This window comes from Rissa tridactyla, chromosome 8 (assembly GCF_028500815.1).
Source record: "Rissa tridactyla isolate bRisTri1 chromosome 8, bRisTri1.patW.cur.20221130, whole genome shotgun sequence".
Lineage (NCBI taxonomy): Eukaryota > Metazoa > Chordata > Aves > Charadriiformes > Laridae > Rissa > Rissa tridactyla.
Genome location: NC_071473.1, coordinates 48,462,743 through 48,479,151, shown reverse-complemented (window position 1 = coordinate 48,479,151; position 16,409 = coordinate 48,462,743). Strand labels below are relative to the sequence as shown.

At 37.8% G+C, this 16,409-nt stretch overlaps 1 protein-coding gene across 11 annotated transcripts in view; it reads left to right on the top strand.

Annotated features, from left to right (window-relative positions):
* Positions 1-16,409, top strand: part of EPS15 (epidermal growth factor receptor pathway substrate 15) — a 74,490-nt gene that overhangs the window by 53,588 nt on the left and 4,493 nt on the right. For all 11 annotated transcript variants that reach the window (XM_054211632.1, XM_054211633.1, XM_054211640.1 and 8 more), the window contains 10 exons: positions 2,304-2,465; positions 3,098-3,295; positions 5,290-5,487; positions 6,052-6,129; positions 6,479-6,569; positions 9,668-9,703; positions 10,556-10,692; positions 12,314-12,383; positions 13,587-13,663; positions 14,169-14,331. In XM_054211632.1, the coding sequence (XP_054067607.1) occupies positions 2,304-2,465; positions 3,098-3,295; positions 5,290-5,487; positions 6,052-6,129; positions 6,479-6,569; positions 9,668-9,703; positions 10,556-10,692; positions 12,314-12,383; positions 13,587-13,663; positions 14,169-14,331 (1,210 nt within the window). The remainder of the gene's footprint in view (positions 1-2,303; positions 2,466-3,097; positions 3,296-5,289; positions 5,488-6,051; positions 6,130-6,478; positions 6,570-9,667; positions 9,704-10,555; positions 10,693-12,313; positions 12,384-13,586; positions 13,664-14,168; positions 14,332-16,409) is intronic.

The window sequence follows — 16,409 nt, the reverse complement described above, 5'->3', positions numbered from 1 at the left end:
ATCCAGCTCAGCATTGGATTTTCCCTATTCTTTGTTTGTTGTGGACCATCAAAGCCATTAGAAAGTGAAGCTTAACTTTTCTGTGCTGTTTCAGGCTTAACAAGTCTTAGGACATGAATTTTTTTGGTGAAGTACAGACTAGCAACCCGTTAAATCCATTGGCTATCTGTGGAAATACAGATCTCTAGACTTTCCTTGTCCTACACTACATTAGCATGTAGAGTTATAATGATCGTTAATTTAATACAAAGATTACTATTACCATAAAAATGCTAGTTTGTACTACCTCAAATATGATATTGGTTAACATACTGAATGTAATTCAGTGCTTGAACATAAAGATGCGTCTTCTCCGCTGAGGATCATCGAAACTTAATTGGAACATTTACTTCATAAAGATATATTAGCCCCAGTTCTATGTATTGTATCTACTCCGAACTTTAATTTTAGAGTGGTTATGTGAACGTGTTTGAGTTTTGGGGTTGTTTGTTGTTGGTTGTTTGTTTGGTTTTTTTTTTTCCTCCTTCTTTTCTCTTCTGGGAACCATCAGGCTTAGTCAGGTCTTTTCAGTGCTTCTCTACTGCTGTGCCTAGGACAGACATTGGGATTCAAGGAACAGTAGCAAGAGTGGAGGTGATCTATATTTAACTTGTGTGTATGTGAATTCTTGCTGCCTTTCAGTGAAAGCAGACTGAAATCTTTTTAAGCTATTACTTTTTCCCCCCATTGCTTGTGTTGAGTGTCAGCTGATACTTGCTTTTCAAAGCGCTGTAAAAAATGAATGGATCGAGAGTGTCCCAATTGTCTGAGTCAGTAGCTGCTGTAGGAGCTTTTTGTGTGTGTGCTGGTTTGTCTTTCATAGATGAGAAATAACCAGTAATTCACCTAGTCTGACTGCTGTATGTCAGTCGTATACCTTCTATTGAACTTCAAATGTGATTTGGGGGCTGTTGGGGGGTTTTGTGCTTTGTTTGGTTTGGTGGTTTTGGGTCGGTTTGTTTTTTTTTTTTTTTCCTTGGATTTTTTTTGGGGGGGTGGGGTTTGGTTGTTGGTTTTTTATTTGTTTGGTTTTTTGGGGTTTTTTTTTCCTCCATAAAGGCGTCTATGTTTTTTCTTTAGGTAGTCTTCTGGTTGTCCTGAGGTTACCTATTTCCCTAGCATCTGACTGCTGCACCATATGCCTTTCTATTTCTATCTGCCTTTTTTGTCCTGATTATCTGGAGGTGTTAGCACATGTGGATAAACTATCTCCCTCACAAAAAAAAAAAAAACAACTCCACCCCTAAAAGGGCAACAGGATCTTAGTTTGGAGTACCCTACAAATGTGTGATCTAATCAGAAATTCACATCAGCTTGTTTTCTTATCCTCCTTAACTTTTTTTCTCTCTATTTGGTTTTTACTGTTGTTCATAATTCTTCTTTCAATTACCATATTTTCTGAGAAAGGCTGCAACCTTCTTTTTTCATCTAATATTTTTCCTTTTGTATTAATCCTTTTTGATCTCCCAGTATTATCTCATCCTCTGACTTTGACAATCCTTTCTTCTTCCTAAATTCTTTTCTTGACACTTTTTTCAATGTTATCTCTGCAGTTTGTTGAAGTACAACATTTTCTGTTGCTCAGAAATGAACTAATTAACATATGATGGTACTTAATGTACTTAGAACACAAGATACATACTGCTGTTTCATAAATTAAAAGATACCATATTGTTGTGTATGGAATGTGCATTTCTTACATTGAAAATAAGTTTTTGACTGTTTTTTTTTTTTAGTTTGTTTTTTTTTCAAAATCAGAGGCAGGGAGGCTCTAGAAGGGAGTGCATTTGGGTTAATAATGCACTGGTTTGGTCCTTTACCATGTTGCTAAAACAAGTTCCTATTTTTGGCCATGTGTCTTTGAAGGAGCAGAATAAAGAATTTCTATTATTAAGGAACTGAGTAAAACATATTGCTAAAATATAGGAGAGAGACAATGTAGCAGCCTGAATAAAGACAACTTCTAAATTAAAAATGAAACCCTAGCCTCCCTGTGAGTAAAACAGTTAATCTGTGTTGATGCATGATCCTCAATATTTCAGTGAGGTTCTTTTTACTAAAGAAAAGAAAAAGCAAATAACCTGGTTATTCTTATGTATTAAAATTTGAAAATACTTGCTTGTCTGACAAGTTATTAATACTAGCTGTTGAAAGATAATTTGTTGATGCTTTGAAATCTGAGTCGGTACTGCTGTTTATGCTGTGGAATTTAGTGATTAGGAGGATAGAGGGAACAAATGCAAAGCTAATCTGTTTTATTGCAGGATCTACAAGATGAAGTAAAGCGGGAGAGCAGTAATCTGCAAAAGCTGCAAGCTCAGAAACAGGAAGCGCAGGAAATCCTTAATGATCTTGATGAGCAGAAGGCCAAGTTGGAAGAGCAACTGAATGATATCAGGCAGAAGTGTGTAGAGGAGGCCCATTTGGTAAGGTCTAGTGGCTAAGGCCCTCCAAAGAGTAAATGCCTCAGTCTGAAGAACTCGGCTTTGCAGCATTACAGTTGTTGGGGCAGGAGAAAAACATCTTTAATGAATAAACAGCCTGAGTGTCAAGATTTTGTGACCAATAGAGAATAGGAAATATGTCACTCATTTCAGTGACCTGCTAATTTAGTATCAGTGTGTCAACAAATATGCTGAGATATACTTGCACACAAATAAGGTTAAGTGCAAACAAACAATGCAAAATTATAATGCAATGTAAGTGTAATTTGAAGTACTAATTACTGGGAGTGATTTCTTAGCATTTTAAAAAAATAATCTTATGGTTATGTGGGTTTTTTTTTTCTAATACAAAGCTATAGTATTTCTTCAATGTCTAAAATTATATTTTCAGTATTGGAGATATCTGTGTTGGTCAGGAATACAGCTGGAGTACTGCGATCTTATTGAGACCAATAGGGAATTAACCTTTAATTCAGATCTGATCTATAATCTCTGCAATAGCTATGAGGCTTTTACTTTTTCTGGTCATAAATAATAGTATTTGCATGTGTTTGGAGGTGCTTTGTTGTTTGGAGTTTTTTTGTTTGGCTTTGAAATATTTGTTCATGCTTTAGATTGCCATGCTGAAGGCTGAAATAACAAGCCAGGAATCAAAGATTTCAGCGTATGAAGATGAACTGACCAAAGCTCAAGAGGAGCTGAGTCGCCTGCAGCAAGAAACTGCAGAGCTTGAGCATTGCATAGAGTCTGGGAAAGCACAGCTGGGACCTCTTCAGCAACATCTGCAGGATTCACAACAGGAAATCAATTCAGTAAGGCAGTATGAAAGATGGGGGCGGGCGGGGGGGGGATATAAAATTAACTGACTACCTTTAGTGTGGTTTTTCTTAAGGGAAAGGCGTTTTCTCTTTTTTCCACTATTTGCTCATGTCTGTAGTTGCTTACACACGTGTTCTATGCTAGTAGTTGTGAGGATTCTTAAAGGCTGACTCAGGATACTTCATGATTTCTCTCCAGTTTGTTAATAAAAAGGAATTAATTTATTATACTTGAAAATAATTTGTCTTAATGTAATGAATGAAAAATATATAATACGTGTTTAAATTCTTTGTGTCCAGTAGTTAGTTAAGCTTTCTTGTTCAACCATGGCCTGGGGCATGCTCTCACTATTCTTTAATTGATACGTAGTTGGTATAAAACTGCTAACATTTACTTAGTACACTGTTAAAGGGGAAAGTGAGTTGAGTCTAAGAATAAATTAGATTGAGACTAGATACTGAGAAGCAGAGAGATGGCTGCACTCATTTTTACACACAGAACTGTGCTTTGAAGTGTCTGCTGTTATGTTAAAGCAACACTTTCAGCTTCTGTCTGTAATCAGTGATTTATTATTACTTCAGTGATGCGTTAGCTTGCATACCCTTTCCTCATCATTCTTCTCCTTCTCTGACTTGCCAGCTGTCCTAATATGTGAGCCAGAGTCACATTGGTATCAAGTTAAAAACAAAACAAAAAGTCTTCCTACTAATTTTGAACCCTAGAAATGTCTGACTTTTGGGTTGGTCATTTCACACAATTCATGTCTGTAACTTGCTAACAGTTGTTTTTTTCCGTAAGACTTCCACTGCTAGCGTTCACACAAGAACACTTTCTTCTACTTGAAGAGTCTTGTAACATATTTGTAATTTTCAAATTTGGCTTTGGGGTTTACAGACTGAGTAGTAAACAAATGGATTTTCCATTGTTTCATCACAAGTAGAGAAGTTTGTGCTGTTTCAATATTAATATACTAACAAGAGGTACTTGCAATGAACAGATTTGAGGCCAATAATGTAAAAGGCTATGCTTGACTGTGCTGCAAACATTTATTTTTTTTTGATAGGTTTTATGTTAGTACTCCTGATTTTATTGCGCTCAATTCACAAATAACGAACAATAGGTGCTTTGGTGCTTTAGGCAAGATTATCTAATGGTTGGTCTGAGGTCAGTGTGTTTGAAAGACAGCTGGTGTTGTCTTTGCTGCCACCTGACTTACGAATGTGCAAGGCAATGAAAACTCTATTAAGTGACTGACCTAGCAGAAGTCAGTGGGATTTAGACACCTAAATATCTGAATTATGTTCATCCTTCTGCATAATCTGCCAAATCCAATAATCCCTTCATTAACTGGCAAGTTGTTTGTAAACATTTGCTGTGAGGCACTGCATTAAGCATATTGCAGAAATAATAATGTGCGGATGTAACTGTCTGCTTAGGAAGATACGTTGTGATTTTTGTAGAGTTCAAAAACTATGTGGGAGAAAATAATGAATTTGTAACTTTCCTCCTCGGAAGATGAGAATTCTGATAAAGCAGACTTTTTAATTTGAGTTTAAGGCAATTGCAAATGCATAATTAAAAAAATCAAAACAAAAAAACCAACCAAACAAAAACCAACCAACAACAACAAAAGATCCCAAACAAATAAAACCAACCAAACAAAAAAACCCTGAAAGCTTTGCAACTCTTCTTATGAGTTTGAGTAGAAAAAAAGTAACAAGTCTTGATGTTGTCAGTGATGCAGTCTGCTTCCTTGGCACAAGAAGGTTCTTGTCTGTTCTTCAATTACATGATATCTCTTCTAAATCAGACTTGTGCTTATCTCTCAAATATTACCCTTTGATTGAAAGAATGTGGGGTTTATATTTGCTTTTGAAAATAAGGATTTCAGATGTATAACTTCTGTCTTATATTTTAGAGGGGATGGTCATATACTAGCTTCTGTGTACTGCCATACTGATGCATATACGCTTATTTCTGTTTACAGGTGCAGACAAAACTTCTTCAGCTGAAAGAATTGGAAAATAACCAATTTAGTTGGCACTCTCAGCCACATAATACACTTGTTAATGGAACTGCAGATCATTCTAGTCTTAGCAACAGCAGCAGTGAAACTGCTAACCTTAATGAGAATACCGAAAGGGAAAGTATAGCAGAAGATGAACAAATAAACAGTGTGTCTCCAGTGAGTAGTGTTTTGCCTGCTTGATCATGATGCAATGCAGCTGTGAAGTTGGAATAAGTTAAGAATGTATCAAGATTGATTATGTTTTTAAACACTTGCACAAGTGAAATTTCAGGGTGTTAATCTGAGGAACTATGTTTCAGCAATCTGAAAGTTGATAAAGCACAAAAAGGAGGCAATTTTAGCTTAGCTGGAAAGTGGCAATACACTTTTTTTCTGTGTGTGTTTCCAAAGGAAAATATCATAAATTGAATAGTAGAATTAATGTTAAAGGAGAGCAGCTGTCTCCAGTTGGTGCAACAAGAATGGAATAAGAAATAGTACAGAAAATCTAAAGCTATCTTGTTTTAAATGTCCCTCCTTATGTCCCAGTAGATTCTTGATTGATTGATTTATTATCTTTTTTAAACTTTCACAGGGTTTATGGAACACTTCAGTGGGTTCCATAACAAATATGAACCTCTTGAAGTATCCTTTAGTATATTCTTTCAGCTGTTTAATACTTCAAATCATATTGTGTAGTCATCTATTTACCTATGGTGAATTGCTTTTACCCTTTTGTAGATAAGGAATAGTCCTGAAACAACAGCCTCTGTTGTGGAAGAAGAGAAAGAGACCCCAGCTGCAACTATTACCAAAAAAGTGAGTGAGTTCAAATTTGGGGGAGGAAAAAGTAAATAAAAAAACCTTAGTTAAACTGTTTCAGGCTTGCTTCATGTCACGTGCGTCATGGTCATAGAACAGCAGAGAAATAAAATTGTCATTTCTTAATGTTTTTATTTAGAGCGCGATGTTATGAAAACATATAGCAGGCAGGTTGTTATTGAGAAATATTTTGAATCTCCATTTACGAATTATGTAGAATTCTAGCTGTGTCCTTTTTTCCAGCTTTAAGAAGCTACTAAATGGTAACACAAGACAACACAAGTGTTTTCTGTCCTGCATGTCTTAAAAATTTAATACTTTTCTCTACTACTTTTGCATTGCTCAGGAAGATCCATTTGATGCTGAGTCTCATCCATTGCCTGATCTAGTTTCTGAAGCCAGCTTAGAGTTCTTCCAGTCTGACCCTTTTGTTGGCAGTAAGTAAACTTTTCTCTCCAAGTGCAGATTTGCAGAAACAGGTCTTGTATGAGCACATCTCAGACCAACCTTCACCTTGGATCTGCTCTTTATAGAATAAATGTGAAGGTGTTTGAGTGACAAGAGTGTGGAGCCAATAGCGTTACAAAAATAGAAATGAGAGTTCCAGGGTGTTTCTCCTTCCTTCATCTGGATTTTCTAATTAGCTGTGAAAATTTCCCTCACCGCTCTTCTGGAGTACTTCTCTTACCTCCTTCCGCCCCAGCCTCCCACCTTTGCTCTTAAAGGTGTGAGCACACTTGTGATACATGTGGTCTCACTAATCTAATTTGCAGCACAGATCCACAAACAGATCAACTGAGGGTTCAGTGAGCTGTGGTGTAGGGAGGGTGTGGGTGGTTGAGAATGAATGGCCGTGGCCTACTTATGGTGAGTTTGGCACTCAGAAAAAGGTAATGTGGAACTGCACCATCTGTTCATCTTGTGGAAGTGCTATGCTTTATTTTAAGACCTTGCCACTTAGGAATGCTGTTGCTCGCATTTATTTTTTTCATTTATGTTGGAAGAAGTGATCTGTCTATGGAGCCACTTGGAGAAAGGGGAGTTAATTTGGATTAGCTGCTGAAGCAGATGTTTTCAGCCACATTAATATGATTTTACATGCTTTCAGAATCAGCACGGTCTGATCAAATTTAGCTCGTATCACTTCGAAAGGAAAATAAGCTAAATTTGTTTCAGATGACACTGCTTCTGAAAAAATGTCAGTGCAGATTTAATACTTCTAATGAATAAACTAGACTAATTTAAAACAGCTTGAATGTTTCTCTGTAAATATGGTTTGATTTTTGTTTATATTGAAGTGGTCCTACTTACAGCACATGACATAGCCTTTCTTTCAGAGGGGAAAGGTATGCCTGTTAATAGCCAACCTTTTTGGCTTTGCGTGCTCAGTATATTCAGGGGTAGATATGTATATATCTACACCTACAGTATATCTACATCTCTTAGATGTAGATGAGGGAGTAGAACTGATGCAACGGGAACCATGCACCCAGTAGAGAAATGAACACTTAGGAGCTACCATCCATGGTGCCTGTGAGAATTAATCAAAACTTGGGCTAAGCTTCTGTCAGTGGTTGGCTTAAATTACTGTGGTGGTAAATACTGCATAATCATAGAATAGTTTGGGTTGCAGGGGACCTTTAAAGGTCATCTAGTCCAACGCCCCTGCAATGAGCAGGGACATCTTCAACTACATCACATTGCTTAGAGCCCCATCCAACCTGACCTTGAATGTTCCCTCTTTAAAGCCATTACCCCTTGTCCTGTTGCAACAGGCTCTGCTAAAGTTTGTTCTCATCTTTCCTGTAAGCCCCCTTTAAGTATTGCAAGGCTGCAATAAACTCTCCCTGGAGCCTTCTCTTCTCCAGTCTGAACAACCCCAACTCTCTCAGCCTGTCCTCACAGGAGAGGTGCTCCAGCCCTCTGATCATTTTTGTGGCCGCCCTCTGGACCCACTCCAACAGCTCCGTGTCTTCCCTGTGCTGAGGACTTCAGAGCTGGATGCAGTACTCCAGGTGGGGTCTCACCAGAGCAGAGTAGAGGGGCAGAATCACCTCCCTCGACCTGCTGGCCACACCTCTTTTGATGCAGCCCAGGATGCGGTTGGCCTTCTGGGCTGTGAGTGCACATTGCTGGCTCATGTCCAGCTTGTGATCCACCGGTACCCCCATGTCCTCCTCAGCAGGGTTGCTCTCAGTCCCTTCATCCCCCAGCCTGTATTGATGCCAGGGGTTGCCTTGACCCAGGTGCAGGATCCTGCACTTGGCCTTGTTGAACCTCATGAGGTTCACATGGGCCCACTTCTTGAGCTTGTCCAGGACAGTCAGGATGGCATCCCAGCCCTCAGGCGTGTCAACCGCACCACTCAGCTTGGTGTTGTCTGCAAACTTGCTGAGGGTGCACTTGATCCCACTATGTCTTTGATGAAGATATTAAACAGCACTAGTCTTGGTACTGCCCCCTGAGGGATGTTGCTTATCACCGATCTCCATCTGGACATTGAGCTGTTGACCACTGCCCTCTGGTACCCCAATCAATTCCTCACCCACCAAACAGTCCATCCATCAAATTAATACCTCTCCAATTTAGAGAGAAGGATGTTGTGGGGGACCGTGTCAGAGACCTTACAGGAGTCCAGCTAGACAACATCCATAGCTCTTCCCTTGTCCACTGATGTAGTCACTCCATCATAGAAGGCCATTAGGTTGGTCATGCAGGACTTGCCCTTGGTGAAGCCATGCTGGCCATCTTGAACCACCTCCCTGTCCTCCATGTGCCTTGGCAGAGCTTCTAGGAGGATCTGTTCCATGATCTTCCCAGGCACAGAGATGAGGCTGAAAGGTTGGTAGTTCCCAGGATCCTCCTTTCTACCCTTTTTAAAAATGGTTACAATGTTTCCCTTTTTCCAGGCACCAGAGACTTCACTTGACTGTTATGACTTTTCAAATATAGAGTAGCTTGGCAACTACATCAGCCAGTTCCCTTAGGATTCTGGGATGCATCTCGTCAGGTCCCATAGACTTATGTATGTTCAGGTTCCTCAGGTGGTCATGAACCTGATTATCCCTTACAGTGGGAGGGGCTTTGCTCTGCAGCCCTTGCAGCCCATCCACTCGAAGGCTGCGGGGAGAGAGTTTGCCAGTGAAGACTGAGGCAACAAATTTGTTGAGTACTTCAGCCTTCTCCTTGTCTTTGGTTTCCAGTTTGGTTTCCAGTTTGGTTTCCAGTTTGGTTTCCAGTTTGGTTTCCAGTTTGCCGATCTTGCTTATCGGGGGGCATAATGTGGGTGTTTACTGACAATAACAGACATAAATGCATCTTTGAGATAGCTGCTTTCGTGTGTGTTTCATTCTGGTATTGCTACTTAATATTTTCTTCATTTAATGCTAGTTCTTGTAGTTCCACTGAAAATAGTAAAACTATTCCCCTGAGTGAAAGTTGTTTATGTTTTAGCTGTAGAAATTAGTTTGTATCCAAAAGACTTCAACTGAATACATGGATTATTACATGTAACTTTTTTTTTTTTTTAAAACAGGTGATCCCTTCAAAGATGACCCTTTTGGGAAAATTGGTAAGTAACTTTGTAACTTCTAATGCATTTGTTTTTCTAAATGATTCCTCCTGGAAGAGTATGTGGGGAAAAGTGTCACCCCTTTCAGTACAAAAGAGGTGGAAATGACACAAAAAGTCACCATAGGGTAGATACGTATATGGCAGTAGCGACTGTCCACTTGTGTTAAAGCTTTTGAGAAGCCCATTGCCAGTGAATCCTCTGTTGCTGTTGGCAGTATCCTCAGTTGGGATTTAAGTATGTGAAGGTGGTGAACAGAAGGCCCCAAACTCTTGCTTCCTGTTTTGTACGCAAAGAAGTAGGACTGTACTCTTTTAAAGGCTCTTAGCTTACCAACTTTCTTTAGAACTAAATATTGAAAAAGTGGGAAGTCTCTATTTAGACTGGCTGTATAAACAATGTTATTTGCTTGATCCTGAATGCAGCTATTGGTGGCAAAAAAGCAAAATGGCCAGTAGAAAGGCTATAGCAAAATAGCATTGTGCACCAAGTGCCAAATAAGAAAACATCAATTGTGTTTGGGGAGTGAAGGAGATGAGTAGGAGAATTCTGGGAAACATTAGGTTTTGTAAAATGCACCATTTTTAGGTGGTTTGGTTAAAAAACCTGTATGCTCAGATGATTCTGGAACTGAACCACTGGCATGCTCCATGGTTTTCATGATGTGCAGAAAATGTTCATTTGTCTAATGTTTTGAATTGCAGAATACAAATTATTCACAGATTAATTTCATACTTCAAAGATCCTTGGTCTTAAATGTGTCACCTTCTTGCAGTATGAAAAAAGCAATACAATGTTTAGTTTTTAAGCTGTAAAGCTATCAGAAATGTTAATGAGATGTTTACTTTTTAGATCCTTTTGGTGGTGATCCCTTCAAAGGCTCAGATCCTTTTGCAGCTGACTCTTTTTTCAAACAGTCCTCCACTGATCCTTTTGTGACTGGTGGCACTGATCCATTTAGCACTGCAGACAGCAGTACTAATATCACAGTAAGTTTGGTAGCATACCTTTTGTATCTGTATATGATTTGGACAAAATAACCTATTCTGTGCATTTGGACATGCCTTGAAAAGCTGATACTCAGAAATCATATAGATAAAAGGCTAACTCTTACCCCATGGCTCTGTTTTGTCTTTTTTGTGTCCTGTTTACTAGAAATAGTCACAGATGAAATAAGAGTAAAAATAAAAACATTTTAAAAGTCTTTCAGTGTGGAGCTTCACTGCTTCACAGGTAAGACTATTTGAGAATAATGAACTAAGCTTTATTGGTAGCTGGTGGAATTTACTAAGCATTAAAAGAATCCTAAGATTAATGTTGCCAAGTGATGTTGAGACATTTTGATTTTTGTCTCCAGAGCTTATAGGATCAATAAGTATGTTCTTGTATATTCCTGAAATCTGATGTGGTATGAGGTTTCCCCTCTGAAAACTCTAATTGTTCTATAGGTGTATATTGTTTGGGTTTTGTTGTGGTGTTTGTTTTTTGTTTTTTTTTTTTAATAAGTCATTGAAGCCCCCTCATAGTGTGGAGATTCTTACTGAATGTACCTCTTTCAAGTGTATGTAGGTGTAACTTTTAGCTGTTCACATCGTAACTGAACAGTTACTGATTAGTCTTGAGCCTATAACAAGATAGAGTTGGGCATGAGACCTTCTCTGATGTAGAATAGAACTTGATGAAGTAATATTCAGGGCTGATAGGCAAACAATCTAAGCTGAAGTTCTTCATGTTGTAAGTTTGTCTCCATCCTTTTGACATCTCCTTTCCTTCCTGCTTCTGTTTATGCCTCTCTTCCAATTTTGTATGTGTATAAAATATGTGTATACATATATAAAAATTAAAGATAATGTGGATTAGGAAGCAAGTTAAATGGCTGTAGAGTATGCCTGAGCTGAACTTGCAACAGCCAAGGCAGTGAGAAATCACTGCACCTGACAGTGGTGTTCTTGTCCTTCCACATGGTGTGCGCATTATACAGATCCCAAGGTCCTATTACACACCACAGCCTACACCTCCGACCTTAAAAATTAGTTTTCTACAATCTTCAATACTTAGTCAACTCACTATTCTTTGCCAAGTCTTAATAGTCTAATATAATCAATTCTTGGTCATATTACAGTGTGATAATAAGAGAAGTACAGAAGAGGGACCAAAAAACAGGGGGGGACAGAGTTGTGGTGTGGGAGTAGCAGTTGATTCTTGAGAGATCTGTGTTTCTGAACTGGAGTTAAGTTATACGTTCATCCTAAATGCTTTACCGCACCTTTGTGGTGGTGTTATCTTGCAGTTATATCTTCATGAAGATGGCTCTGGTTGTAGAAATCTGGGACCAAAATGAGTGGTAGATATTCTTAAATTTTGTGTTAATGGTTACCAAGTATGTTGCACGTATCCTTTTTTTCCATCCTGTGAAAGTATTAATCACTGTTTTGAGGAGGAGTTTCTGTTAACAGACTTGTTCATTGACGCTGATAAAAGCTACTTACAAAATATTTTATCTTAAAACTCTTTATCTTAAAATAAAATAAACTGTGATTTTTATTATTAGAATTAGGAATCTTTTCAGCTGAAAAACAAATTTCCCTCTAAAGGAATTTTTTATTTTAGACAGAGATCTCAAAGAAGAATGACCCTTTTGCTCCTGGTGGAACAGCTGTTACTACATCAAATGATCTAGGTAAAAGTATATTATATGCATCAGACTTCTTATGTTTTGTTTTTACTTGCTTTTGCTTGGTTTTGTTTCTAGTCTTTCAACTGAATTTGCAATGGAACATTTTAGGAATTTCCTACTTTTTCTGAATTTTCCTATAAAGTATGACATAAGGTGCAAGTTTGCAGGGAGGGTATTTTTATAAAACAAAACTGTGTCATCTGTAGTGTGTATCACTGAAGACTGATTTTAAAAAAAAAAAAAAAAAGTTCCTGTGTCTCACCTAAACCTGGTGAAATATCCTGATCTAAGTGTTTGGACTATTTGAATGGTTTGTATGGCTTCCCATTAGGGTGGTTTTTAGAGATTTCATGTTAATTTCGATGTAACATACAAGGTAGCTTTGTACTATGAGAGGAGATGTGGGATAGAGTAACTACTTCATCAAGAATTTTTCCGTTAAAGTTTGCTCCTTTTATTTTGCTGTGACCCTCTCTCATCTGAGTGCTAAAGATGCTTTAGGGAAGACTCTGCTATTTTCCCAAATTGCATTGATAAGTGGTAATCCAAAACATGAATCCATGTGTGATTTTTGTATGGTAAACCTGTTCAGTTTAATTGTAGGAAAAAAAATGCTGGTTTTTAGAGATGCAGAAGGGAGTATTGGTAAAGACAGTGCACTTCTTGCTTTACAGTGAAATAGTAGTTTTTACATATTTTGAGGCACGTAAGAATGAAAGGGTACTGCTGAATTGGACTGAGATAATAAGAGGTTTAGATACTTTATTCCAAATGGGCCTACAGTCAGAAGGGAGCTCTTGTTCATGTTCATATATGTATGTCTGTGTATGTATATTTATGGGTCCATGCACACAGAAATATCTCTGTGTGTATACATACATTTATAGCAGAACATCCAGTAGTACCATTATTTGATACTTTCAGTGGAATTTAACTTTTTTTTTAATGTGGGAAACCAGAATTCTAGTATTTCTTCTTAATTGCTCCCTGTTCAGGAGAATTATTATTCTTAATCAGTAGTTGGCGCTTAGAGTTTTTTGTAAAAGCTACTTAACTTAAAGTGCCCACCTCATGAAACACTTCACTTGAATTCGTCTATGCTGCAAAATATGTAACAGTTACTTTTTTTTGTTGTGGGACTTTTTTTCAGTCTCTTTTGTATTTAACTTTTCATTTCATTCTGTTGGTTGATTTATGTGTATTTAGCTGCAGACCCCTTTGCCTCTCTGTTTGGGAATGAATCCTTTGGAGGTGGCTTTGCTGACTTTAGCACGCTGTCAAAGGTAATATGAAGCTACTGCCACTCATAGAAAACGCATGAACCTCCACAGTGACAAGACATAGCTTAATCTCTCTACCAACACTTTCGTTACAGTTTTGCACTACTAAAAATTTATAATGGCTGCCGTTCTTGAAAAAGAGGTCTTAATAGTAAACTGTTCTGCAATCCCACTGTGAAGAATGCAATGTAATCTTTGTGGCTTTATAAGCATTTTCTCTATATTTGAAGTGACGTTATAATTATTCTTTAAAAATTTGCTGAGTTTAACAGCAAAAGTATTACTTTTGCATTCACTCAACTTTATATTGCTGTATGCAGTAATCATTCCTGATTTTTCTTTATTTTCAATCTCCTGGAGTATGTGGATGATAAAACCATACAAAAGTATTTTCTTTTTGTCTTAGTCCAAACTTTCAGTTCTAAATAAATATTGCATTATTGAAAAGAAGGGGCAGTATAGTAGAACTGGACTGAAAATGCATGTGTTGCTGTTTTCTTTGTTGAAGGCCAACAGTGAGGATCCCTTTAGCTCTTCCACATCAGGTTCCGTCAACAATGTGATCATAACTAAGAACTTATTTGAGGAACCACCAGCTAAAAATGAGGATGTTCCTCCTGCATTGCCCCCTAAAACAGGAACTCCCACAAGGCCCTGTCCACCACCACCTGGTAAGAGCTGATCCTGAGATGTTAACAATTAGCTGCTTCAATATTGGCAGTGGGACAATTATGAGGGGATGGTGAAGAGTCTGAATTTAGAATGAATGAGCAACACATGGTACAAGTCTGTTCCTGATCTGCCGGTGGCTTCCTCAGAGTTAAATTTTGCATGGTGTTTGGTGTCATAGTTTGTTTTTTGAAGAGAGACAGGATTTAGAAAACAGGAAAAATCAGAATTATTACAAGTATCTGCAAGAACCTAGCATGGCTGCAAATTAAATGGTTACTAATGTGATACATTGTGAATCTTGCATTAAATTAGGCTTAAAGTGAGAATTTAGTATGTTTTATCCATTGCAAAACCTCTGGTTTTAATGCAAAATGAATTAAAGAGAGTTAAATGACTATCTCAGGTTTTCAGATTATCGTTTTCCGCGTGTCCTTGCCAGCAGTTTGTAGTAGTAAACCCAGCCAACGTGACAGTAATAAACCCAAGTTTCCTGTGCTGTTTTCTGTTCAAGTGATAGCTGAGTCCTCTGGTCTGCTCTGACACAAACCACCCCGCTTTCCAGAAATGGCCACAACTGTCAAAGATAACAACACCTTCTGTGGTTGCAACGAGCCCATGTTATAGCACACTCCTCACTCTCAATTTTTTTTGCATAGATTGGAAAATAGATTACCAGTATTCCTTTTTAAGTTTCTGTCCTTTGTTTCATTTTCTTTAAAAGCTCTACTGCATTGTTTTTTCACTATTACACTATATGGATGAATCTTAAGGTGATTTTGAAAACTGTAGCATGAAACTGAAACGTAGTCATCTTTTTCCTCAAAAGAAAGGGGACACCGTAAGTGTAGGAGTATTAATACCGAAGTTTAAACGCAGCTGTTTAATTTCTAATGTTGATGTGAGATCCAGTTCATCCTTATGCCTTGCAAGTAAACACTTTCATTGTAAATAACATTGAAACAGCTGACATGACCAGTGATGATACTCTGAATGTTTGATAGTGTTTCCTTTTGTGGTGATCCTTATTTAAAAAAAAAAAAAAGGATTTTTGACTTTATTGTATAGGAGTGGCTATGATGTGGTGTGTAGATCCACTTTTAGAATGCAAGCTTCTAGTGGCAGAACAGCATCATCCTTATCAATAGATGACTAGAAAAAGTATCCTGTTTTGATTTGCACATCTTAAAAATGATACTGTGGTTATCTTGGTAACCATTCCCAATTAAATTATTTTCCTAATGGAAATAAAAGATGGAGATTCTTAAGTATATTTGTTTTTAATTACTCCCTTGGCCTTATTCAAAACAAGGGAATGATTTTGCAAAGAAATGCCCCAAATTATTTCTCTTAATTCGTCATGCTTGTGGAAAGTGTGCAGAAGGGCGGTTTACTTGCCTCTGAAATCCATTGCCTTTCTAGATACTGATAAGCACTCCCATTTCATGCTTTTTGGGGCACATTTGGAGATTGTAAACTTCATATTCTTACAATTATTAATCCTTCCCATATAGAAATAAAAATTCCCTGGATGTCATTTGACGCTGATTCTCCCACATTATGGAGGAAATAGACACGTGTTGTTTGCCAGTAATAGAACGTGAGCAGTGAATGAGGGCTACCATGGCAAAGCAAGGCTATCTGGGAAGTGTCTAAATAAGCCACATATTCCCAAGGCGGGGTATTCTCTAAATCATTGTCCAATTAGAATCTCTTTTGGTCTTTGAAAGAATTTCTATACTAACTTCCAACAGTGATACGCAAAATAATAAGCACTTTGGTTCATTTCTGCAGTTTTAAATGGCAACAGAAGCAAGTTTTAAAATATGACCATTTTAAGTGTCGAACCACTTTGCAGAACCTGTTAGTTGAATTCAAGAAACTGCAATGAAACCTTTTCTGTAAGCGGTAACATATGGAGAGAACGGTGTTGGAAGTATTTGGGTTAATGTCCTCAAAAGTGTTGAAAGCTGACTGGGGTTAAGCTGAAAAAAGAGCAAGATAAGTGATTCTGTTATATCTGCAGGTACTTAGGCAAGGATTAACAAAACAGTTAAGCCTGTGATTGCTTGTTATCGTA